General features: G+C 33.4%; 2 protein-coding genes across 3 annotated transcripts in view; both read right to left on the reverse strand.

Moving 5' to 3' along the window:
* Window positions 1-25,321, reverse strand: part of LOC118680748 (uncharacterized) — a 382,178-nt gene that overhangs the window by 176,751 nt on the left and 180,106 nt on the right. The window lies entirely within an intron of this gene.
* On the reverse strand, window positions 132-22,486 carry LOC138857124 (uncharacterized). 2 transcript variants are annotated; one of them, XR_011396109.1, is made up of 3 exons: window positions 22,226-22,486; window positions 482-671; window positions 132-302 (listed from the first exon to the last, which is right to left on the reverse strand). XR_011396109.1 is itself a non-coding variant. In XM_070108718.1 (2 exons), the coding sequence occupies exons 1-2, from the start codon at window positions 22,472-22,474 to the stop codon at window positions 615-617; spliced, it is 306 nt and encodes a 101-aa protein (XP_069964819.1). In that variant the 5' UTR covers window positions 22,475-22,486; the 3' UTR covers window positions 132-614. The 2 variants fall into 2 exon arrangements, 1 of the variants encoding a protein (XP_069964819.1); XM_070108718.1 differs by having other exon boundaries at window positions 132-671.

Raw genomic sequence — 25,321 nt, forward strand, 5'->3', positions numbered from 1 at the left:
TCTTTATATAAATGAAAACAAACTGCAATATTCGAAGGAATATCGTATTTATAATTAAATTTCGTGAAAATTTTTATTTACGTATGCTTTATTTAAGTATAATATATTAATTTATATAGTAATAAGTTAGCCTTTCCACATCGGCGGCATATTATCGCTGCAGTTTGAGTAAACTTTGAATGTATGACGCAACGAAAATCTCGTTATATTTCGGATGCTCCTTTTATTTCTCATATGAAATTGTGTAATAAGAGTTATTTTCCAGATTTACGAGATTTGACGATTATTGAACTTCCAACTCGCTAAAAAATGATAAATAGATAAAAGAGCGAAAAAGAAGTAAGATTTAGTGATGTGACTTAGTGTATGAATCGATGAGAATAAAGTTTTTATATTTAATAAAAACTGCTATACTCTAAAACAGCTAACATTATCAAGTGTACGAAATACTTTAAATTTCTAAAATAATACTTATACTCACCCTGTATTTGGACATTTCTGTCGGATTCACCAAAGCCAATTACAGCTGTATCCGTATCTATTCGAATAAAGTGTCCGTCTTTGTGTTCTTTGAATTGTAATTTTGCCCACTTTATACACTTTGCTTTAAGATACTAATCGGGTGCCCATATGAAATGCAATATAGAATGCACTATGTGTTCTATTTGGTCCTACGGTGGCAATAAAGTGGTAATGAAAATGAAATAAAAAACATAAAAATAAAATTAAGTAATTACAATATATATATTTACATAAATATACATATACATACTTATTTCTACTAAGATATAATCTATAGCGTCTTTATAATAAAATATATCTCACTTTGTTAAAGCATTCCGAGATAAGGCGAAAACACACTAAGTGACAAAATTACTAAAAATTTATACCGATTGTGAAAAAATTCAAAGAAATGTTTTCCTTTTTTATTTGGTCACATAGTTGTCTTTAAAAAGTTACTTGGAATGACAACCACGCCTTCGGTACAAATAACTACTTTTACTCCTGTATTCTTATTTTCATTATTTTTACTACTGTTCTTGATCATCAAGATCATTACACGGTTTCCTTTATTATTATATTATACAAACGCAAATTTTTTCTATATGCATACAACTTGTCTACTTAAGTCACTCATACGCACCGTCACCCCACATATATATGCATCTACCGCCAATTGAATTCTTAGTCAACTTTTATGGTGACTTCTAAAGAATCTTGAGTGGTCGCAGGTTCAGTAATGGTAGCAGCTCGATAAATTACAACAATAACCAACAAGTAAGGACAGCTACATTTAAATATAACCCAATATTTTATACTCTTGCAATTTGTGATATATATTTAGACTTTGACAAGATTTGTATTGAAACATGTTGCGTAAGAATTAAACAATAAAATTTTTCACTTAACAGGTGAACCGCTTTCATAAGTTTTTTACCTTAAACTACAGTATATCGATTATTAAACTATTGCTTAATTTTACTAAAATATCTTACACATTGACTAATATACTTGTATACGCTAAAAAACTAACACGAAGTCTGAAATTCTTTCATTTGGTAGTATTAACCCGATTTAATCAATTTATATGGGGACTTGATAAGTTATTATCTGATTTCGACCATTTTTTGACGTGATGTAATATAAAATTTTGTTATAAGGAAAGTAGTCGTGGTTGAATTTCGTTACGATGATATTCACCAAATTGGTTGAGTAGTTTCTGAGATATCGGATTTCACCATCGTCCAATTTTCATACTACTACTACGGCCACTATGAACCATGTTGGTTGTTAAATTTAATTTCTTTGTCCTATCTGACCTATTAAATGGGTTTATATCTTAATTAACATTTTGTGCGCATGGCGAAACCAGTCATGTTCTACAATACGAATCTCTGAATTATGCCAAAAACTACGTGTAGAATACGTTTGTCGCTTGTACGGAGAGACTGACAGCACAGATAGTCACCCGGATTTCAACTCGTCTCGTCATCATGATTTTTTATATATACGAGAATATAGTTATATCTCAATTAGTTTTAAGTGTCACAAACAACCGTTAAGTGAACTACACTATTATACTCTCTGGAAGGCTTGTGTATATAATACTATATATAGATTATATTTATGAATTTTCGCACTTTGCACTTTTTGGTACATATAATGGAACTATATATATGAAATACATGTATTTACCTAGGAATGAGCTGGAGTTTGACTGATATAAATAATTTTTATACTTTAATGCTTACAAGCATAGTACTTTTACTTTCACAGAATTGTAGCAATGCGTCAACTAATGAATTTGGAAGATTACGGATTTAATCTTTAATCATCATCACTCAAAAAAGAGATTTGACTATTAATGTCTTTTAAAACATTTAATCCTGGTGAATTGTTGGTAAAATGTATATGAGGCACATTTTGTTGTAAAATGTTGTAAGAGCTCTAGCTACCATGCTATTATTGATCGGGGTAATTAATTTATTAATTTAAGGTTTACTGCCAAATATTAAAACTCATTTCAGATATTATCACAAATTCTCTTGCACATATACGTAATTATGTTTAATAATTTAAAATTTGTAATTATGCGCCGTTTCACAAATACATGCACACAGTCAGGCACATTTGCCCATGATTCAAACTCACGCATGGCGATTAGCTCTTATGAAGCAATATTACGTGATCATTTCCCTGAGCAATTCATTTACATAATTCCCGACTGTGTAGACGCGGAAATGCTACAAATTACCAAACTACAGCTATAACGAGAATAATAATAGAGAAGAAGAAGAGCAATTCAGAGCAGTGCTTACGAAGAAGCAATGGCACTGACAATGGCCACAGACATTAAAATATTTTCTTAAAAGTTAAATGTAGATAAAGTTATACAGCAAATGCACTGAGGCTTAGTAATATAGTAACTAAGCATTCCATTTCCTAAGATTTACAAGGCACTTGTATGAATGCTCAATACATTCGAGGCGTAATTTATTTACACATAACTTTTATAGAAATTTTTTATAAAAAATTAACAATCATAGGATATTCTTTGCAGAGCGGAAAACTTTGTATTCGAATATCATTTTTTCTAAATTGTAGGTTTATTTCTTTTGAAGGTAAAGCATTTATTGCAAAAGGTAAAAAATTCCACATATGCAAAGTAAAATGATTTAGGCATGGATGTGTTTTTCCAGAGCAAAAACTGAAACTTCGGGTTGCGTTTGTAAAAAATATAGGTAAACTTGGGAAAGCACAAATACCCTAATGTAGTATTTACGAGTACATGCAAGTATTTGCTTCTGATAGTTGTATGATAATACATTGCTCGACTAATTGACACCGATTATCGTTCTCACTGGAATTTCGTTATCAAAATCGATTTGAAAAGAGCCAAAAAAAAAAAAGATTTTTGTGAATAAAAAAGGTTTTCCTTAAAAGCACTTGATATTGATCGTTTAATTTGTCGGCGGCGATACGGTAAATGAGCAGCTTTTTGGAGAGAAAAGGAAGTGTGCAAAATTTGGGTTTACTTCCCCAAATGCTGATAAACTTTTTTTGTGTGCATGTCCGCCTAATGAGCAATTTGGCTCAGCTGGTCACTCTGATCATATAACAGATTAATTCAATAGATTCTCTGACGTTTCTTTCTGTGTTGCAAACTTCATGGCAAACTCAGTTTCCTTTTTTCATGGTGTAAAATACAAAAAGGTCGAAAGTTCTCCAACTATTCCAACATTCTAACTTGAAGTAATAATGGAAATGGTTTGCAATCAATTTATCTCAACAAATGAAAAAAAAAACTCGATTTTTAGATAACAAAACTCATGTGTCTGTATGTTTGTTTGTATATAATACCAATAAGCATTTCAATTATACTCGTATGAGATTCTGTATAAATGAAGAAAGGACGCACTACGACTGAAAATAGTGCTTTCTGGCAGGAAGCAAATTTCATAAAATTTATTGAATTATGGTTTACAACTAGAAGCAAAAGCCAGTCAAAATATAATATATATTCGCATACATACATACATGTATAGACAGTAACTAAGGTTTGAAATCACTCTATTGCAGCGATTTATTTGAATTACTGAAATTTTCATATTTTAATATTTTTTTCTGCGCCGTCGCTCATTGACTTCTAACCTCAAAGCTCGTAAGCCACTCGTCAGTACGAATGTCAGCAAAAATATATATTTCATATTTGGCTGAATTTTGCTTAAATATTTTATTTTTTTGCTTAAATATTTTTATGTGTAATCCTTGATGTGCCGTTATAGCTTGCCGGCTTGTTTTTTATTATTTGCTGTTGGTGTTAACGATATATCATATTGAAAGCGCTGATTTTTTTCTGCTTGTCCAGTCGTATATTTCATAAGCATTTTTTTATGTTGGAACTCACTCTCACAATTTCATTTCTTGTTATTGCTCTTCTTGTTAAGTGCGCTTCATGTGATGGTTGAAATTAACGCTTGTCGGCTTATGTAATAGCTGCATTTGGTTTTGTCCCACACTGTTATAAGTACGTATAAGCTCCCAGGGACTTTGAAAAAATTTGTAAAAAGGTTAGATTTCATCTTGCGGTCTGAATAGGCGTTGCTGCTTCGATGCTTTGTCTTCATGGTGTTAGGGTTAATTAGTGAGTTGCACAGTATCAGCCTAATTGCAGGCCTGCATATACATCCGTATAAAAATAAACGATAGTCACTCATACGCAACGTCAACCTGCATGTAAACGCAACTACGGCCAACAAAATAGTTACTCGAACTTAATACTATCAGCTGCCACGAAAAATGTCTGTGGAGAAATATTTTTGCTGAGCATAGATTGTTTAGGATGTATGTTGGTAATATTCTTTGTTACAGCTTTTGATATGTGACAATGGCAGCATAGTCTTCCATTCTTCTTAAGCTTAAGGTGGGTATAACATTTATTATTATATTTATGTATTATGTATAACGCTTGCACTTGTACTAGGTATTTACCATATATATATATATATATATATATAAATCATATATATTATACAATGAAATGTCACTTTCATACTTTAATGCTTAGAAGCAGACTACTTTTAGTTATGCTTTTTTGACTGCTACAGCTTAATTTCGTACTTTAGATGACATACATTACTTATTACATATTTTAGTTCAGGTTTAATGCAAATAAAGTTATTGCAGTTTGTTGTGACCTATAAATCTACACGAATGGTTGCGGTAAGGTGTGTAAACCCGTTTCCTTAATGTAGAAACTTAATTTATGTAGTACCATATAAGGTTATACTTCCCGACAACGAATATGGTAAACATTAAAAGGTATAAAAATTTTGTAATTTGTAAATTGAAAATATTATAGGTTTTATTATTTTATTGAATTATAATTATTACTTTTTAATTTTTTTGAATTTTGAACACATGCTTATGTTTAGAAATATATTTTTATTTATTTATAATTTATTTTACTTATTACATATTCATGATCCTATCTTTTAACTTGAATTAAACTGAATACAGTGTGCTAAATTATACTGAAATCGGTTAGTAGTTTAGCCGAGAAAAAATTTGACACATAATTTATATACAAATACACATATGTATATACATATAATATTTGACTGTAGCCAACCACCATTAAAATATTTCACCTAAGAATAACCGAGTTATGTTTGATGTACGAATTTAGGGATTGTTCAAATATGGATGAAGATAGTAGACATCCAGTAGGGTTCGACATATATGCTTCAAGCTGTTCGTTAAAATTAATAATCTCAAATAGACTAAAATTTCAGTGCGTTGTCGTATTAGAAGCTTTGTAAAGCATCAACATACTGTTGCAATCATTGCGCAAACACGTACTCGTATACATATATCAAGACACATACAAAATTGTAAACACCTGCATGTGGATTAGCCTATCTCAAACTTTAGTGATCGCCTGACAGAGCAATATACTATGTATAACATATATAAATTGCCGACTGTGCAGGTACGGTAACATGCCACCAAATTACAATAATAACCGCAATAGCACCAACAACAAGAAGAGCTGTAAATAGCGTCAATACAGACATTGGGAGAATAACGCACGGACCATTAAATTTGAAATGTGGCGGCAGTGTCCTGATAGTGGTTATGACTAACTGGTAGCATTGTTAACTGCCTGTCGGCCACAGGTAGTCGAAGTAGCGGAAATTCCAGACCACCAGCAGCCTTGTTGGTTATTGGAAACATTATCTGCATGAATAAACGTATGTAAATTTGTGTATCACCATAGTTTTGCCACAATGCATATATTCATATATATATATTATGGTTTTAGTTTTTGCTTCTGAAATTGTCAACACCTCGTGCGACTAAAAGCCGCAGTTTTAAAATCTCTTAAATTTATTTGAAATTGTTTGGAGAATTATTTTTGTTGTTGTTGTATATCGTTATCAAAATAGAATTTGCTTGGCTGCCTTCCACATTTCATAAACTTTTTGAGGGCAAATAAAAAAGAAGAAATCTATAAAACACTATTGAATACCATCAACTTTTTCTGCACATTTCTTTTTGCTGCCAATAGCGTTTTGCAAACACACGCACTCAGATATTTTCCTAACACATCGAAGTAACGCACACACACGCAAAGGCCTACATTCGTGCTATTATAATACAGTATTACTAAATGACTGTAAGTGATCAGCGTGACGAGATGAGTCGATTTATGCATGTCCGTTTGTCTGTCCGTCCGCCCGACTGTGTGTCAGTACGTCTGTCTGTCTGTATGTTATATATGTGAACTAGTTGCTAAGTTTTTGTGATATTAATCTGAAATTTTACAAACATCATCTTCTCCATAAGAAGCTGCTCATTACGATAGCTCACCAATACCGTATATTGCATTTGAGAAAGCTATGGACCACAGTTGATATTGTGTACATTGTAGCGAAAATATCACTCAATCTGTGAGATATATTGTAAAAATTCGAAGAAAATCCTTTTATGATAATAGTATGTCTGCACGCCAATAATGGTTTGAATCAGATCAACAATTCCTTTAGTCACCATACCCCAAATAAAATGATTTTCGAATTTCCGGTTGACTTTATACCGCAAAGTTTACTTTACTCCTGTCTTACTACTTTGATAATTCTTTTAATAAAATTTTTCCTTACTTGTTGGTATTTCATTTTATTTTTTCTGTATTTATTCGGCTGATTCATCCATAGAGTGCCCCATAAAGGAATTTTTTATCATATAGTCCCCACTATAAAGCTCTTAAGATAATTGCCAGCAAATCTGAACACAAATTTTATGTTGAATTTCACTGAATGTTGCTTAAATATTTCACAGAGTTGAATTTGTTTTTCTGTTATCCTCGATGTTCGTAACTTCTTGCTGCTGCTGTTAATGCGTTGATTTTGTCTTGCTTGCTTAGTCGGACATTCGTAAAATATAATATATTACTCCCACACCTTTGTTCATTGTTATTGCTCATCTTGTCATGGACATTTCGTTGATTCATGAATTTTTGTCGCTCGAACAATTCGTTCATAAATCGGTTGCAACTAACGCCTGTCATATTATTTATTAGGTCGTTTTATTTTTGTTGCCTACTTTATTATGAAAAGTAGAAATAATCTGCCGGAGGCATTGTACAAATCATCGATCATCATTTCCTATAAACCCACTGGAGCATGGGGCGTCATCGTTGGAGGTATCTTAAAGGTGAATGCATTTTTTGTGTATTTCGATGATTATTGTGATTTTTTATTGTGGTTCCTCATATAAATTTCGTGCTTCCAAATTCATTGTACAGGCTGCCAGAGCGGTGGGATTTCTATATACACGGTTGCTCCTTGGCGGCTCTCCAATTGTGACATTTTGAGTCAAATTGATATCAACTCTTATTCGAGGTGTTAGATATCGGCAATAGTATTAATCTTTGATGACTAAACACCTTATCGTAGTAGACTTCCTCAAACTCTGGCTCACCGAAAGCACCTCTGCTTCCGAGCCTAGTGCTTATTGAATGGCGCCAAAATTCCTGCCATCTCACTAGAGAACGCATAGGCACACTGGATTAATGAAAAAGTCAGTGCAACCCAAAACCTCTCTGAATTTCTCTCGTCGTAGCCAACTCCTATATCGAAAGGCTTTTTATTATCCGCAACCTGTGACCCGGCTGGTTGTCTACAGTTGTAAATATTATGACGACCCATTTACACATATCTAATAAAAAATATTTTTTATATATCACAGTATCGCAGTTAGCACCACTGATACTTCTTAAGTTAAAAGCAAATCTCACGAGTAAAGTCGATTTTGCGATAATCTTTCGGCTATTTGTGTTTTTATTTCAAACCTCTTATATCTCTCGATGAACAGTTTCCAATTTGGAATAATTCGATCCGAACGATTTGAAATTTTCACACTACCTTTTAAGATGTATTGTATGTGTATAGTAATGATTAAAGGAATATGATTTTTGATAATAATTTAAAATTTCAGTATTTTAAGCCGTTTTGAAGAGCAAATTTTTTTACAATATTTTACTACTTTTTTGAAAACCGCCATTTGGTCAAAAAGTAAAGTTTCGACTAGTTCTGTGATCATTGCTTCTATTCTTGTAGGTCCTTGTAGAGATCGCCTACGAGAGAATCAATTATTTTTTTTAAATGAATCACCGATTATTAAATTCTGTAAGTGCAGAGTATTTTCAATAAGATAGTAAATAAAGTGGTTTTTTAAAAAACAAAAAAAAAAATCATTATTTCTTACATGCATGTGGATAATCCCTGAAACTAAAGCTGCCTAAGTTAGTTCATACAATTTGAGATTCTGCTTCTGCCCATCAGTAAAAAAAAGGTGAAACGAGAATAATTTCTACGTCTTTTCTAATCCTTTAAATTTTTCAGCGAACCGCTATACGTGTAATGTTTTTGCATTTTTTAATAGTGCCGGAAACTAATTTCAGATGTTATGATCAAGACCACTTGCAATGATATCCAAATCCCGATAAATGTATTAATTTTCGAGTTTTTAAAGTCCTCCATAATCCTCCATAAGTAAATAAATTTAAAAAGCAGTTCAATACTAATACAGAAACACATTTGTGCTCATATAAAACCCCAAGTGTCCTGTCTCCATAATAGGATTATTAACTTTACAAATACCACAGACACTTTCAAACAACAGCGAACAAACCAAATGAAAGCCAAAATAATATTCAAATGCACAAAAAGCAATGAAGAACGAAAGATAATTGAATCGACGAATGAAGATATAAGCAAATAAAAAAGTGGCTATAAAGTAGGAATATTGCAACGACTGCAGACGGCTGTAATAAAAGTAAGGTCAACGATGACCGCTTGTAGGCTTCCATTCATTCACATCACTGCAGAGAATCTCTCAAGAGATCAGAGTGATAAATTCTTAACCGAAATTTATATTATCGAAACATGCATACATACGCTCATAAAAAGATATCTTATAAGGTGTATTAAGTGAAATATTTTGCCACATTGTTGTTGACCCAAGAGTATTATTGTGTTAATGGTTGTTTTATATTATTGAGTTTGTGGTATTTTTCTAGTTCTTGGAAGTTTATAATCACGTCAAATAATAAAGTTTTCCATACAAGCACTTGCTTCCACTCCTTCACTTTGTATGACAGCTATATGCTATAGTGGTCCGATCTAAAAACTTTTATCGAAAATTGAACCAGTGCCTTAGATAATAATAGATGCTAAATTTGGTGAGGATATTGCGCCAAATAAAAAGTTTTCCATACAAGGACTTGAGTTTGATCGATCAGTTCGTAGGGCAGATATATTCTATAGTTGTCCGATATCATCGGTGTCGACAATTGAGCAGCTTCTTGCTGAGAAATGAACTTGTGCCGAATTTCAGATTGATATCTCAAAAACTCAGAGACGAGTTCGCGTATATAAAAAGATACACAGATCTGGGTGGGAAACTTATGGGTCATATACCCATCATATATTCAGGGTATAAATAGCTTTTTGTCAAAGACTGAATAATCGTCAGTAATTGTTGAAAAATAATTGGTATTTTTGGAGGATGGTCGCCGCATGTTACATTGTGAGAATGAGCGAAAGCACCACTTCAACCGCGCCTCCTTCCCATTTATCCCAATTTCATTTAGTTTTAGTAGTTCATTAAGTTTCATCTGATTTTTTCACTTTTCAAAATATAAACCGAGGGACAAAAAAAAAAAGTTTTCGAAATAAAAATTTTCACAAATAGTGGTTTAAAAAAAGGCCGCTCCATCTAAACATTTTCAAAACCGGACCATAATTTTCAAGCCCTCAACTACCGAATTAGAATTAAAGCAGATTTTTTACTTAAAATTGCGGTAAATCTATTTGATTTATTTTTCTGTTAATAGCCCTCCTTAAAACGGATGAATACTTCCCCTGGTCCCCATATATCTAATATAAGAAATTCAAACTTTCGCTTGATTTTATACCGTTCATATGTAAGATGTCTTGGCAAAATTTTGTGAAGGTATAGTACTGGATACCCCACAATCTAATTCCGAAAATGTGCGAAATTGGTGTGAATGATGTCTTGTTATCTGGTTAAATATTTCCTCATATACCCATTGTAGTAAATTGAACACCCGTTTTGTTAATATCTTCTGATCAAATTTGACCCGGGCTAGACCTGTGCGCTAAAAACCGAATCGATAGCTTTTTTTGCGATGGGTTCATCCAATTCTATTAACGACGATAGCACCGAAAAAGTTAAGGAAACAGTGTTTGAAAATTGTCGTCTTAGCATCAGAGAGATAGTAGAGCATCTCTACATCTTTTATGGATCGGCTTTATCATTTCGTTTAATGTTTTGGATATGAAAGGAGATACTTGACACAGCTGATAACCCTATGAATATGACTTCGAAACTGTCCAACAATCTACCGAATTTCCTCCAAAAATTTGGGAAAATCGAAAAAACCCAAAATTCGCTGAAGGCCATCACAGTCGAAGCTTATAACAATTGGCTGAAAAATTGGATAAAGCGTAAGTTTTGGCTCAGGATTCTAATTTCATTACGAAATAAATTCTTAATACCTTTGTTTATTTTTTTATTATTTATATTTTACTAGTATAACTTAATTCTGCAATTATTAATTTGCATTATTTGTTGTAATATTTTTTAGGCTTTTATATTATTATGGTTTTATAGTCTTACTTTAATAATCTTAATTTATTTATTTATTTTTTTGTTTTACGAAGACATAGGAGGAAACATAAATTGTATAAAAAAATAACAAACAAAAATTTTAATTATATTTGTTTTTGCTAAATTTATTTGTAAAAGATTATAATTAATATAATCGTCCGTCTAGAAACAGTTCCGCAAAATAAAAATACTTTCCGGACTAACAAAAATATGTGACTGTCCAAGAGGAAGTTAAAGCGACACCTCGGACGCCACAAAGTTCGTGAGAAAACTGAAAGTATATTTTATGATAAGTGAAAGGCGAGTGAATGATAAAAGTAAAAGCAAAAGCAACAATTTCATTTCAGCTGTCATTTGGGTGGAGCACCTAAGCGCCGTTAAACCAACTGCGGCCGTGTGATATTATTTTGTGCGTGTTTGTGTATGGGTGTGTGTGTGTGGGTGGTTGCTGATAATTACCATGTGGTCGACCATAATAACAGGCGTGCAAATTAATAAATTGCAGAAGACCGAACGCAAAGTAATAGAATAAACAAAATGAGTAAAAAGTTACACAAAAAGTACTTTCGAGTATCTATAAGCTAGTAATATCGTTAGTATTATTTAAAAAAGTTGTAGGAATTGTAGGGCTTGCAGACTGATATAACTTCTCATCGCAATTCTCTGTATACCCGAGCCTTGGTTCAAGAAACAAGAAAAATATTAACCTCGGTTGCCTTAAACAACAACCTGCACCAAATTTCGTGAAAATATGTCGTCAAATCCAAGTCATTTCCATACAAGCACTTGATTCCGGTCGTTTATTTCTGCCATACAACTGACCGATCGGAATGCTATAGTGGTACGCTATCGGCGGTTTCGACCATGAACATTTTCTGGGCGAGAAACAGACAGACAGTATATGCATTTTCTTAAGGGTGTTACACGTGGTAAACTTTATATACCCTCTACATTTGACGGTAATTTTAGTAATTCTCTCCTGCATTAATAATGTGACTTTATAATAGCATGTGGTACACTAGCTTCTAGTCTTCAGGAATTACACTAAACCGAGTGATTTTTTCCAATTTATTATCATTAGATTATTATTATCGAAAGATGTTCAACAGAGCAAATTTTAGAAAGAAGCCAATCTTAACTAATTTATAAAGCAAAAACTAGTATTGAAATACGATGGAAACTATTGTGTGATGACAGCGTACCCTTGAGCAAAAAATGGGTATAATCGGGTCAGTACTTTCCTGAATTTCATAAAGAATCACTTTCTAATAAAAGTGTATCTTCTTGCCTGTGGTTGTAAATAATTAGTGCAATACTTCCTACATTTAATTAAAATACATACAAATATCCCGCATATCACTTTACCTTGCGAGAGTATAGAATGTTCAGTTACATCCGAACTTAGCCCTTCATTACCTGTTTTTTTAATTTTATTTTTCTCATACTTGTTTGCATATAAAATGTCTGCCACGCGTACTTGAAGCAATTCTGAAGAAGTTACGCTTTTAATGTTCGTTAAGCAGGCGTAAGGACACTAAGGAAAGTAGGTAAGTCTTATTATTTTTAATTTTTATGTCTTCTGTTTTTAATGTCACCGCAAACAATATAATGGCCTTCTTATGCGTGTCTTTAGCCATCTAATTCGACCGTGAATAAAGAAGTGTATCTCATTGAATTATATGCAATCTTCGTTCAATGTCTTTTATATAGTTTTAATTACTTTCGTTTAATATAATAAATGAAATACTATTTTCTGCAACGTAATTGCTTGCACGCTCTCTCTACATTTACTATTACAGTGATGCCATTTGCAATTAAGTTCATCATCTGGTTAGTAGGGACACATGGTTGGAAGTTCATTTCGGGAGATGTTTTTTTCATGGTTCCTTTAGTTTCACTATATACGTTTCAGCTTTATAATGGTGACCCAAGAGAGTTACTAATTTTTAAGAGAGATCGCACAGAAAGTAGAGTAATACATCTACAGTAGGATGTTTAAAACACATTTTCTGAGGCCAGTAAAAAATAGAAGATGCATGAAGAATATGTTATTTAGAAGAAGAATAAGAAGTATATTCGATTCCATCCAAAATTATTCCTTCTGCAGTCTACGCTCATAAGGTGCGATAAAAAGTATTGTTCAGTAAATGCTTCATTGCTATAAAAAAAGTACTGATTTAACTTTTTGTTATAGCAATGAAGCATGTGTAAGATATCCACGATGCTTAAGCCCTTCTTTTAGCCTATTAGGCATGATATTAACTAGTTTTCGGTTTGCGCTGTTGTAATAATATCCTTACGTCATTTATAACACACTTAAATATTTCCTTGCTCTTGATTATATGGTTTCTAATTTTTATTTCCAAACAAACCCAGATGTTCTATAGGAGTGAGATCCAAACATTGTGGTTCTCCGAAGGCGCACTGTATACTCAGGTATTGTGTTAACAATTTACTTTGATTTGCGCACTAGTTTTGGCGTAAGGTCTATTGTATTCAACGCCACTAAAGTCGTGCAAAACTCATCAGTGTATATTAAACAAATGAAAGATTTCCATAGCTTCAGTGCTACCGCCATCTGTTCCGGTGCAGTGCTGCGACTTAATCGAGAATGCATAGAATAAAGCCTTCGCCCTCGGTTAAAGCCAGTGCTAATTACTAGTAGTAGGTTAGTCTCTAAATCTCTACTTTTCTCCTCCTTGCAGGGTGTACAAAAAAACTCACAACACAATGTCTAGATTACACGTAGATATATGAGCAAACTCACATTTAATAATGTTTTCATCCATTGGCTATTGGCCTTGTTAATATTTACTCTTATGTGCTTCGTTTAATTGAAATACGATTAGCGGTGTAATTGACCTCCGGACAATAGTTTGCCACTGCTGCGCTCAATACGGATATAAATAGGTGTGTGTGTATTAAGCGCAATCAAGTGTCAGCTGGTAATTGCCAATACAATTGACACACCCTCTCTTCTATTCATAACATGAATGATAATTTATAACTTCTCCACTTATTTATAGCTATTATGAAATAATTTTTAGCTTGTCTGGCAATAAGTGTTGACAATAATTTTAATGAAATTGTTAGTCGAACACCGTAGATCAATGACAAGAAATAACAAATGACAGCTTCTAAATGAAAATTAAATGCATCTGAGAAATGTTAATTAACTTGAAGAGTGTTTCGGACTTATGTCTGCAGGCTGCTGTTGCTATGACGAACGAATTTGTCAAGAGGCACGTACTTTTGTTGTGTGCTATCGAAAATTCCAACATTGTAACTAACGGACACGCGTGTGGTTAATAACAATTTAACTAACTTGGGTTAAGTTGTCGTATAGCATTGGGTAGAGGAATGATTGGCATAGATGGTAAACCATTTAATTAGTTTATTTATTAATATATGCACTTTAAGATGTTAATTGGCCGATTGATCCTGATTGACAGGAATTTTGAACTTATTATATTAATACGCATATTTTTTTAGACTGAACCTCGTTTTAGTCAGTCACAATTCTTTTTTTTCTCTTCTTTATTAATGATATTTTATTTCACTATTCTTCTTTTTCATGGTCTTTACTCTGCTTAATAAACCCGTCTGGTCTAAGTTGATAATTGCCCGCTAGTAGTGACTTTTATATCCTGAACAGAGTATGTTAAGAGTGACACGAAGTGTATTGGATCCAGAGAGACATACATAAAAATATTTTTTTTGTTCTTGAAAGATAACGGTTTGTCATTATGTTTTAAAAATGATTTCGGGAAAGTGACTGCCGTATGTCAGTAAAAACGCGTGAAATATTCTCTTCCATGGCGTCGATCGTCGTGGTTTTATCTACGTAGACAAGCGATACATAACCCCACAAAAAGTAGTCCAGCAGTGTTAAATCATACGATCTTGGTGGCCATACCACAGGGGCACAATGCGAGATAATGAGATTATCAAAAGTTTCCTTCAATAAGTTTATTGTGTAGTTGGCTGTGTGGCATGTAGCTTCGCCTTGTTGGAACCAAAGTTGTCCACATCAACACCATCCAATTCGTTTGCGAAAAAGTCTTTATTCATGGCTCTATAGCGTTCCTTACCGACTGTAACATTATGGCAGGCTTCATTATTGGGGAAATATGGACTAATGATGCATAGAGCACATCAAACAGTAAAATTTTGCGGATGTTAGGGCATGTCAATAATGGGTTTGGTATTATCATCAATCAAAATGCGACAGTTAAACAAATTTTTCCATAAAATTAATGGGCAAAGTTTCAATTGTTGCGAGTGATGTTGGATGGTCTTATTGGGGTGTTTTTCAATACTCTACTTCATAGCAGCATTAGTGCCTCCGGCTTGCACTGTACCACATCTTTGAGGATGCACATTATCTATTAGAGTAAACGTCTTACGAAACCGATCCATGGTTGCGCCAGTAACCGACTCTGCTAAGCGATTATATCGACCGAATATTGGGCGTAACCGAACAATTATTTTGGTAATAATGGTCACCAGTCATTGAGTTTGATGGGTGCCCAACTGACATTGGCTCCGGCTACAAGGTCTTACCAGACACTTAAGGCTGTACCACGAGGAGCAGCAAGTCCTTGGATTTCGGTCCAATCTGCTAATTGGGAAGATTGGTTTACTACTAGACCTTAAGGTTGCGAAGTTCAACTTTATAAAATTCATTTTCAAGTAACTTCCCAAAACAACTATAAAAGGGCTGCCACCCAAGAACAAATATTTTTCAGAAGCTTAAAATGTGAAAAATGTATTTGCGTAAAAATCGTGACGCATAAACATAATCATACTCGTACGTGTGTGCAAACGATGTGCAATTGAGCTGTTGAAACTGTGTCGAAAGTTAACTCAGTGGGATAGAGGCGACCTGTGGAGTAGCGACGTCTATTAAAATGCTAAAGTCGCAGAGAAATACTGTTGCGAAAAAGGCAGCCATGAGTGTTTGTAAGGAAGTCCGGAAGCGTGTGCTCCTAAGAATTTGCTAAGTAAAATTTGAGTGGTGCAATGTAAACAGCACACAAACATTGATGAGGACCAGCAGTTATACGTTGCGACAATTATGGTTTTAAATCAAGTATTTAATAGCGTCACATAGTCTGAGTTGCTGGCGCTTGCAGTTTTCGTCTGACTGCTCCAGCGGCTGCCCACTGAAATTCTTTATTTTTTCTTTGCTTTGGCAGCATTCTCACTATTTGACCTCAAATTGCAAACTGTTTGCTTTTTGGTTTGGTGCGCGACAGCTATGTGCATATTCATGCTTGTCTTTATGTATTTATTTATATATGTCGCTTAGAATAATTTTTCTGTTCGTTTTCGTTTTTCAACTCTGTCCGCAATGGTGTGCAAATGCCTGAAATACTTGAAATAACTATGGGATGCATCGAAGCCCCTTTGTAATTCAATGCGTTTTTCATTTTGCAGAATATTTCGAAGACAACACTTTGGTGTCCTTTCTCGCTCTATTTCTATTCCCATCATTGCCTTTAAAGATGACAACTATATGTATTTTATATAACCTTTAATGTAGTTGATATTTACTTGAAATGTTTTTGAATTTAATTAAAAACTTAAATAAATTAAAATTGTTAGATTAATTTTTCCATTTCTATTACACAGTGCTTTCGCTTATTTGTGAATGTCATATGATGCTAAGGTCTTGAACTTATGATTTTTAAATAAATTTATGGAAATATATGAACATAAATATATATGTGCTTTCTCATATCCTGTGCGCTCAAATAAAAATATATGTGGACCGATGGAAATTGCATTTGCAAAATATTATATAAAATTCAATTTTCGAAACAGTAAGCACAAAGCTTTGAGGAAGTAGAGCATCGAATTATGAAATGTGCAAATGGAAAAGTTATTTTATATTTTTCTGTTAAACTGTAAAAATTTTTTGTGTAATGAACGTTATATTTCAGTATTTTTAAATTTCGCGCTTTACGAATATGGCCAAGGACTCAAATCTCACATAAATTTTGTTTCCTTTCTAACCTCTTGTGAGGACTTTTCCTAACGAAACATCAAGTGTCTCTGCAACATAACTTTCCACTACAAAAGCAATTGATTATGATGAAATAACACACTGCCACTAAGCGAATAAAAGTAAATCGAGAAAAGTGGTAATAAATTGGCACAGCAACGTGCGCCTGGAGATAAAATGATCTACAGCGACATTCGTAGCGAATTGCAATTGAATACTTTTTGATGCAAGTGCATTTTGTGGTTTTCCATTGGACATACTTGCGTATTTATGTATATGAATATACAGTATATATATATCAAATTGAAAGTTATCTCTAAACAAATCTAGTATTGTAAATCATCATTATCATTATCAGGTCAAATATTCAGAATCAGGAAATCAAAATGTGAACTTAAATAAACTAAAATGCCTATCTCTCCTTTTTAATTTAAGTTGATTTTCAGTGATAAATATAATATAATCACTCTCAATTTGGCATCCTTTAACTTAGCATTGATTAAGTATGTATTTTATTACCTTTTTTGTTGCCCTCTATATCTATAAACGAGTGTTTGAACAAAGTCCATTAGGACACACACAGCCCATGGTCATATGAATTTATAAAATTTAATAAATCAGAAATCATTCTTAAGGTCGCAAAAACATAGTTTAATTGAAGTGAAAAAATATTATAACATTTAATGAAATTAAACTAGTAATTAAAATTAAAATTATTTGAAGGGAATATACATATTCTTTCAAAATACAACAGTGATCCTGGAGTAGATTTCCAGACAAATAACTATACGAGTATTAGTATGTAGACTGACAGAAGAATATGGCTGAACGAGAAAATATTAGAGCTGACAGCTCCAGAAGCAGCAAAGGTGGTAGAGATAGAGTAGGAAAGAACACCAAAGAATGGTCTATAAAAATTTTTCGAGCATGAGAAATGGCACTTCAAAGTAACCAACATTAAATCAATGTATTTGAAGCATTTGCAACATTCCTGAAAACTAAAAAACACAGTGATCCGATTACGCCCATCTGCAATACCGACCTGTCTTGGGTGCCAATGAATATATGTAGCAATTTCATCAAAATATCTCAATTTATACTCAAGTTATCGCCTGCACAAGAAAAAGTTACAAACATACCAAATACAGATGAAGCTAATAAAAGCAATATAATAAGACCAAAAAACAAACCGTTGTCGCAGTCAAGTAAACTTAAAACTAAAGACACTTCTCACTAACATTGGAACAGTTAGAAGAAAGAAGACAATAATTTAGACTATGTGAAGCTATGAAATGCGTTATTTAAAGCCGTAATTGCCACACGTCTTTATAATAAAATAGTTTTATTGGTGAACATTTATTGATATCTTTTATGATAAAATTTCAAAATTCTATTAGTTTTTAGTTGATTAGACGCAGTTTTGTATAGAAAAAGTAGCCACGTTGACTAAATTTCAGAGACCGTTATCATTATAGTTTTTATTTCGAAAATCACGTGATAATGAATATATATTGAGTTTTACGATTTTTACGATATTGACTTGCAACACAATTATTATTATTTTGTTTTTGATGGTTGTCCGTACTTGTTTAAGTTCTATTATCGTTTTTATATCGAAGTGATTTTCGAATGGATAAATATTTATCTCAAAGAAAATTTAATAAAAATCAATCATAAGCTTAGTTAGGCCTTTAAACTTCTACTGCGCTTATTAAACATTTTCTCGAGGGTGTGTTGGATTGATGATCAATTACTTGTTTACGTGTGGCCTTGTGCCATATATTATATTTCATCAATTCGAAGTTTGTAAATCTGAATAGTTGATTATCTTGCTTTCTATTTCCAATAAAATAAATACCACTGTTAATATCTACATTTTTCGCGGCATAAAAACCACAATTGTATTTAGTACTTATCACCCAAAACTGAACAAAGAAATCGAGTGTTGAAAATAATTACATCAAAAGGGAAATGAAAACTTGTAACAATTGCAATAAAGGAGCACTTAAGAAAAACTTTCATATTAAGAGGGCAAGATGAGTGAAAAAAGTTCTAAAATGTGGTAGAATAGAAGAATAGCAAGAAATTGCAAACAGCGCTAAAAACAACAAAGCGTTATATTAAATATCAAATTCCGTTTGAAAAAGATCACTGTTTTGGAGAAAATGGACGACTGCACTTGCAGCTTATGTTTTCTCTTGCGTTTTAGGTACTCAGCTGCCTTGGAATGGTGCGCCTATATCGTGCTTCTGCTACTTTTGCTGAACCTATGAGTATTGTGCAATATTCTGAATGAAATTTCCAGCCAATTGCTTTGGTGATATTATAATAGTTGGCCGCTGGTGGTTTTTATATGGTTGCAGCCACTTGGTTGTATTGTGTAGGAGCGTAAGCCTACCTAATTAAACTTTAAATATCTTTGAGTTTGTCCAGAGTCAAGTTTTTGGACGCAGTCAAGGCTAGAAACACTATTTTGGCAAACTGCCGCTTGACTTTACCTTGTGCTGTTTAAGAAGAAATTTATCTCTTTTTTGTTTCATGTATGATAAACGAATTCCATATTCTCTACATCTTTTCAGAATATAGGCAAACTAGAGTTTTCAGTTTATCAACAACAGCAATTTATTTTCCTTGGCAACTTTTGCCTGAAGGCTTTGGTTAGCTAAGTAGCGCCTACTTGCACGCAAGCATGTCTCATATACTCAAGTTTCTAGTGTCACCACATGTTAGTAAAATTAGTAATATTTGAAATAACTTCGTACTTATATATTTAAATTTTTTCATATATATATTCACCATATATATTCTTTCTTAACAATTCAGTTCTTTCTTCCAATCCATACATTTACGGAGGAGGTTCATGGAAAATTTACAGAAATATGAGAAGTGGCAATATGGATGGAAAGTCAAAATACAGACATACATATGTACTTCTTAAATTGAAAAAGGTCTAAGTTAGTAAATGTTCTTTCAGCTCATTCATTTTTTTCATTAATTGTAGGATTTGCAGTTTTTTCTTAGTTAATTTAAAATTACGACTCATTTCCAGAACCACGAGTTGTTGGTGCAGCAGTGACTTTTAGTTTTATTATTATTTTTATTCGTAGTCATGTTGAAAAGTGGTAGTCACTATTGACCAAACTTAACTGATTGAATTCATTAGATTTTTTTTTGAATTTAGTCGGATTGTGGGTTTGCGATACAATAATTACTTTTATTATGGTTGTTTGTACTATTTTAAATGTTATTACCTCTTGTATATCGGAAGGAAATCTTACCTGTGTCTCTCTCTTTGAAACCCCATTCAAAAAATGTTCAAAGCAAAGAAATAACGTTAACGTCGATTGCACCGAAGCTATAATACCACTCATAAATAAAAATTTCCATACAAAAATTTGATTTTAATGGGTCAGTTTGTTTAGCAACTATATGCTATAATAGTTCGATCTAAACAATTTGTTTTGAGATTGTACTATTACTTTGAAAAATATTTCATGCCAAATTTCGTGAGGATATCTTGTTAAATAGAAGAGTTTTCTATATAAGGACTTGAATTTGATCAGTCAGTTTGACATCATCGAAGGCAAAACCAAAGTCATGTTCAAAATTTCAGTCGCTTACATATGGCATATAGTGGCCATTCAAACATAACTGTTAAAGGGTTATGGTCAAAGGATACATTATTCCAGAACAGAGGTGATGAAATATTTACTCCGGAACCAGATAACAACAACATAAAGAGACTACCCAAAAAATACACAAAAGAAACAATCAAATTTAAAATACTTCTTTTCTCACAATTACTTTCCAATAAGGCAACGTCAGTCATTGTCGGGATTCTGCAATAATGCCACAGTATGTTATACGCACACATATAATAATGTTTAAAAAGCAATTATTAGCTTTAAGGATCTTGGCAAATCAAAAACTAAAAAAATGCGGCCAGATGTGCCACTTTTTCTGTGTGAATAATTAGCAATGCTTCAATAGCATATATAAAATGTATAATATTTATGTTATTGAAGCATTGCTACTTTTTACTTTTTAAAGAAAAATAGCAAAACTTTATATACAGGTTGGTTGAAAAGTTTCTACGCTCGAAATGAAAAAATATTGTTTTGGTACTAAATGTCCACCAATAATTTTATGCCATCCCTGTAACGACTTTCCGCAAATAACTGTCTACGGCTGTAATAGCTTCTTCATTCGATGAAAAACATTTTCGACAAAAAAATTGTTTCAGGTTTTTAAAGAGGTCTTTTCTCGCAAACTTTTTCATCCGGCTGAGCCAAAAGGCTGGAATAATATTCAGAGTTCATTGTTTTACCTTTCTGCAGATAATTAATTAACAAAGTTCTTTTTGCATCCCTAAAAACTGATGCCATAACTTTCTTTGCTGATTGCTGCTTTTGAGCTAAACAAACAGTTTCAGTCCAGTTGGTTTTATTCTACTTAAAACGCTCAATTAAGTTTTTGTTGTATTGTTAACGTGTGCGGCACTAACGTTCCAAACAGATTTTTCATATGTAATTTTGCATGTAAAATATGAAGTACTCCTTTGTCTGAGATGTCCATGGCATCAGCAATTTCACGCTTAGTCAAACTTGGATCTTCACTAACGATATTATGAACTTTTGTTCATGAATTTTCTTTGCTTTTAAATCTTTCAAAACAAAGAATCTAATCACTGTGAGATATTAAATTGTTTCCACATTAAAACATTACTCTGACACTACAACTTCAAATGTCATTCATTAATGACTTATAATTTTGGATGTGTTCTGAAGAGAGAGGAGCCAACTTGAGCTAGTAGTGCTATTTCTTGGTGAGGCTAACCAACTTATCAACCAACCTGTATGAACGCACATGTACATCCATTTATAAAAGAGTCTATGATGTTGAAATTTTCAACAGATATATTATATATGGCATATCTTTACTCGAACTGAATGTATAGCTGCCCCAACAACAACTACACCAATACGCGTTTTCTTCTTAAACTTGACATTAAAAAATTCTTACCTGTGACATCCGTTTGCCACTCTCCAACTCTAGATAATCCTCTTCTCCGCTGTCATCCTCCACGCCACTACTGAACGCACTAGCGTCATTGCGACCACTCCCACTTCCCCTTCCACCACCGGCATCAACCGAAACGCCAGCGATCTCCGGCTCAGCACAGGATTTTCTCCTAGCCGCGCGCAAGCAACGTCGACGTCGTTCCACCTCATCCACCAAACCAATAGCGTCCTCCTCATCGCTTATCTCCATTGAAATGCGGCGCGGTACGTCCGCAACATGATTGGCGATTAGACGCTTACGAGCAGTTTTCGCTTTCGCCCCCTTATACACGAATATGTGAGTGTCCTTGTCCACGGCAGCGGTGAGCGGCATACACGGTGAGAGTGGCGAAAAGAGACTGGTGCCATCTTCATCGATCGTCGCCGTCGCATGAGCGACGTGATGTTGGCTGCTGTTGTGTGGCGGCAGTCTGTGCAATGCCGCTGAAGCCGCGTGTGTGTGGAATGGCGGCGGACTGGCTGTGGAAGCGGCGCTGGTGCTGGCGCTTGGCAAATTAGCGGCAACGGCCTGGCTACTACTGAGATGGTGTGATTCGTAGTATGGTGTTGTTGTTGTTGTATGTGGATAAGACGTATATGCACCAGACGGTAATGTTGAGCTCGCTGATGAGTGCAGTGGCAGCACATTGTGGCGAGCAGTCGAACGATATGGCATTGAGCGGCCGACGCTTTTTTGGAATGGAATGTAAGAGAGTGTGAAAATTTTATGATATTGAGAAATTTTTTGAAATAGTAATGTATTGTAGTTTAATTTTTAAATTTTAATATCAAATGTCTTAAGGTATACTATAAGCACGTGCAACCAATATTCTAAAAGTATACCGTTTTATATAATTGTTCATAGATGTGCCCTTCCGTTAATTTCTTTTAGCGTTTTTTTGTCGCAAAAATTTTGTTGCCTAACTTTAATAATATATAACTAGTAAACACATTTACTTCCAACAAACATATATATATATATTTCAGACAGAGAAAATATATAAATTTAACAATGAACTGAAGGAAAAATATGGATATTTTATATTCTCAGTTAGAGTATTATTTTTTTTATTACTTAATTAGATGCTTTGTGGTATGCTTCATTGCAGGAAATATAGATGTTCACAGTTAACATGGTAAACATACTTCACTGCCCGATATACACATATTATTACCTTTAGTGTGACTTACTTGTAACCATATTTCGGTGATTCACTTTCATTGCGACGTCTCGAGGCGGACATCATCATATTCGCCCGTTCTCCACGGCTTGCGGCCATCATATATGTCCACATGATGATGAATCATGGCATTCGGAAACGTGCCAATGGAGTTCCACCTTTTTATTTGTTTGTAAGTGGCGACAAGGTTAGCTTTAATGTGAACTCGTATATTATTTTTTTACTCCTTTTGTTTTTTTTGAGCTTTGGCCGAAATAGAAGCCGTGTCCAATTTGTTATGGCGCACTAATCCGTTAAATGGCAAATGGATGGATAAACTACGGCATCACACTTCTGTCACCGAATCGTACTAATCGGATTTAAGCGTACACTCAAAAAAGCATAGAAACTCAGTTGAAGGTTCAGCTAATATCAATATAGTGTAGATTAGGGACGCACGCACGTCACAAAGTCTGGTAAAGCTGCAATTATACTTGTATGTTGAGTTATTTTTTATACACAATTTTTTTACAAATTCTTCACCATCGTATTTTGACACAGTTCTCCTAATACATCACACTTATACCACTATTTATTTCAAACTGTTTTCAAAACCACTACCCGATTATATACACAACATTCTGCTAAAGCTATGTGTGGTTTACCAGCGTTTAGCACTTTTTTGCTTTTGTGAATTATTTGTTAGCTTTGGCTATTTGCATATGCGCATTTTCCGTTATCTATTTTTAGGCGCTGATATTCCAATACATTGACTCATTTAACATTCATTTCCCCATTGAAGCATGTCAATAGCACTGAAAATAAATTGCAAGAAAACACGTTGTTATTACATATGCATACATATTTACTTAAAAGCTAAAGCATATGCAGTTAGTACATACAGACTATAATATATAAATGTATACTAAGAATTAACTGTGGTGCATTGAATTTGTTAGCAAACTAATTATGCCCAATGTCATGGTCTTATCCCCCTATTAAAATTTACTATTTTAGAGTGAATGACAAGCCTTGAGAAGGTATGACAGACCGAAAGCATGATAACTTAAGCGACATGATTATCAAAAACTACGCAAATAAGCAACACAAGGTTAACCAAAACCTGAGAAAACACAATAACTTGTATTAGAAGTATTAAAAAAGATGCATACATTGATTATAAAGGTATTTTTGTGTCTTAAGTTTTCTATATCTATATCTAATAATTTAGTCTTTTTGCAGAAATCAAATTTATTTACATGACATTATATCTTTAAAATGTTTTCCAAACACTGGAATTTGCTTGGATTAACTTGTTTAAAACTAATAAAAAACTTAGCAGGAAAATTTTCTTTCACTATTTCTAACTTTCAAAAAACTGTTCTTTAATGTAAAGTTAAAATTTTGAAGCTTTCCAAATACTTATAGCTCAGAAGATTCTGCATAAATTCGGAATATGAATTAATCTAACGGGTGTTGTTTTTAGACGGGTGTTATATCTTGAAAATCGAATTAGGCCATAATGTTACAGTCAATGGGGAACGCTATTGAGCCATTATTTATTCATTTTTCGTGCTGAACTGGGAGGTGTTGATGGGGACACCTTTGGTTCCAACAAAACGTCATGTAATAAATTTATTAAAGGAATATTTTAGTAAGCGCATTATCTCGCCGCTGCATTATTATTGTGGAATTATGGTCTATTTAATTCTCTGTTTTCGGAAGGGACTTCTGCGAATGCGTAGACACTCTTACGCTGCTTAAGGCTTTTGGTAAACGTTAAAGAGAAATAATAAAATTTTACAGTTTAAAGGATAATGATCATATGCGATTTAACGTCAGAATCTTTCCACCGTCTAGAAGTGCATATATGTATATTTCTTGAGGCTTAAAGGTTC

The sequence above is a fragment of the Bactrocera oleae genome, chromosome 4, assembly GCF_042242935.1.
Source record: "Bactrocera oleae isolate idBacOlea1 chromosome 4, idBacOlea1, whole genome shotgun sequence".
Lineage (NCBI taxonomy): Eukaryota > Metazoa > Arthropoda > Insecta > Diptera > Tephritidae > Bactrocera > Bactrocera oleae.

Bases quoted from the DNA above. Each gene is read 5' to 3' on its own strand.
- LOC138857124 (XM_070108718.1), bottom strand. From the start codon at position 22,474: ATGGAGATAAGCGATGAGGAGGACGCTATTGGTTTGGTGGATGAGGTG. The intron at 672-22,225 runs GTAAGAATTTTT...TTGCCACCGTAG, and splicing joins GTGGCAAACGGATGTCACAG to GACCAAATAGAACACATAGT.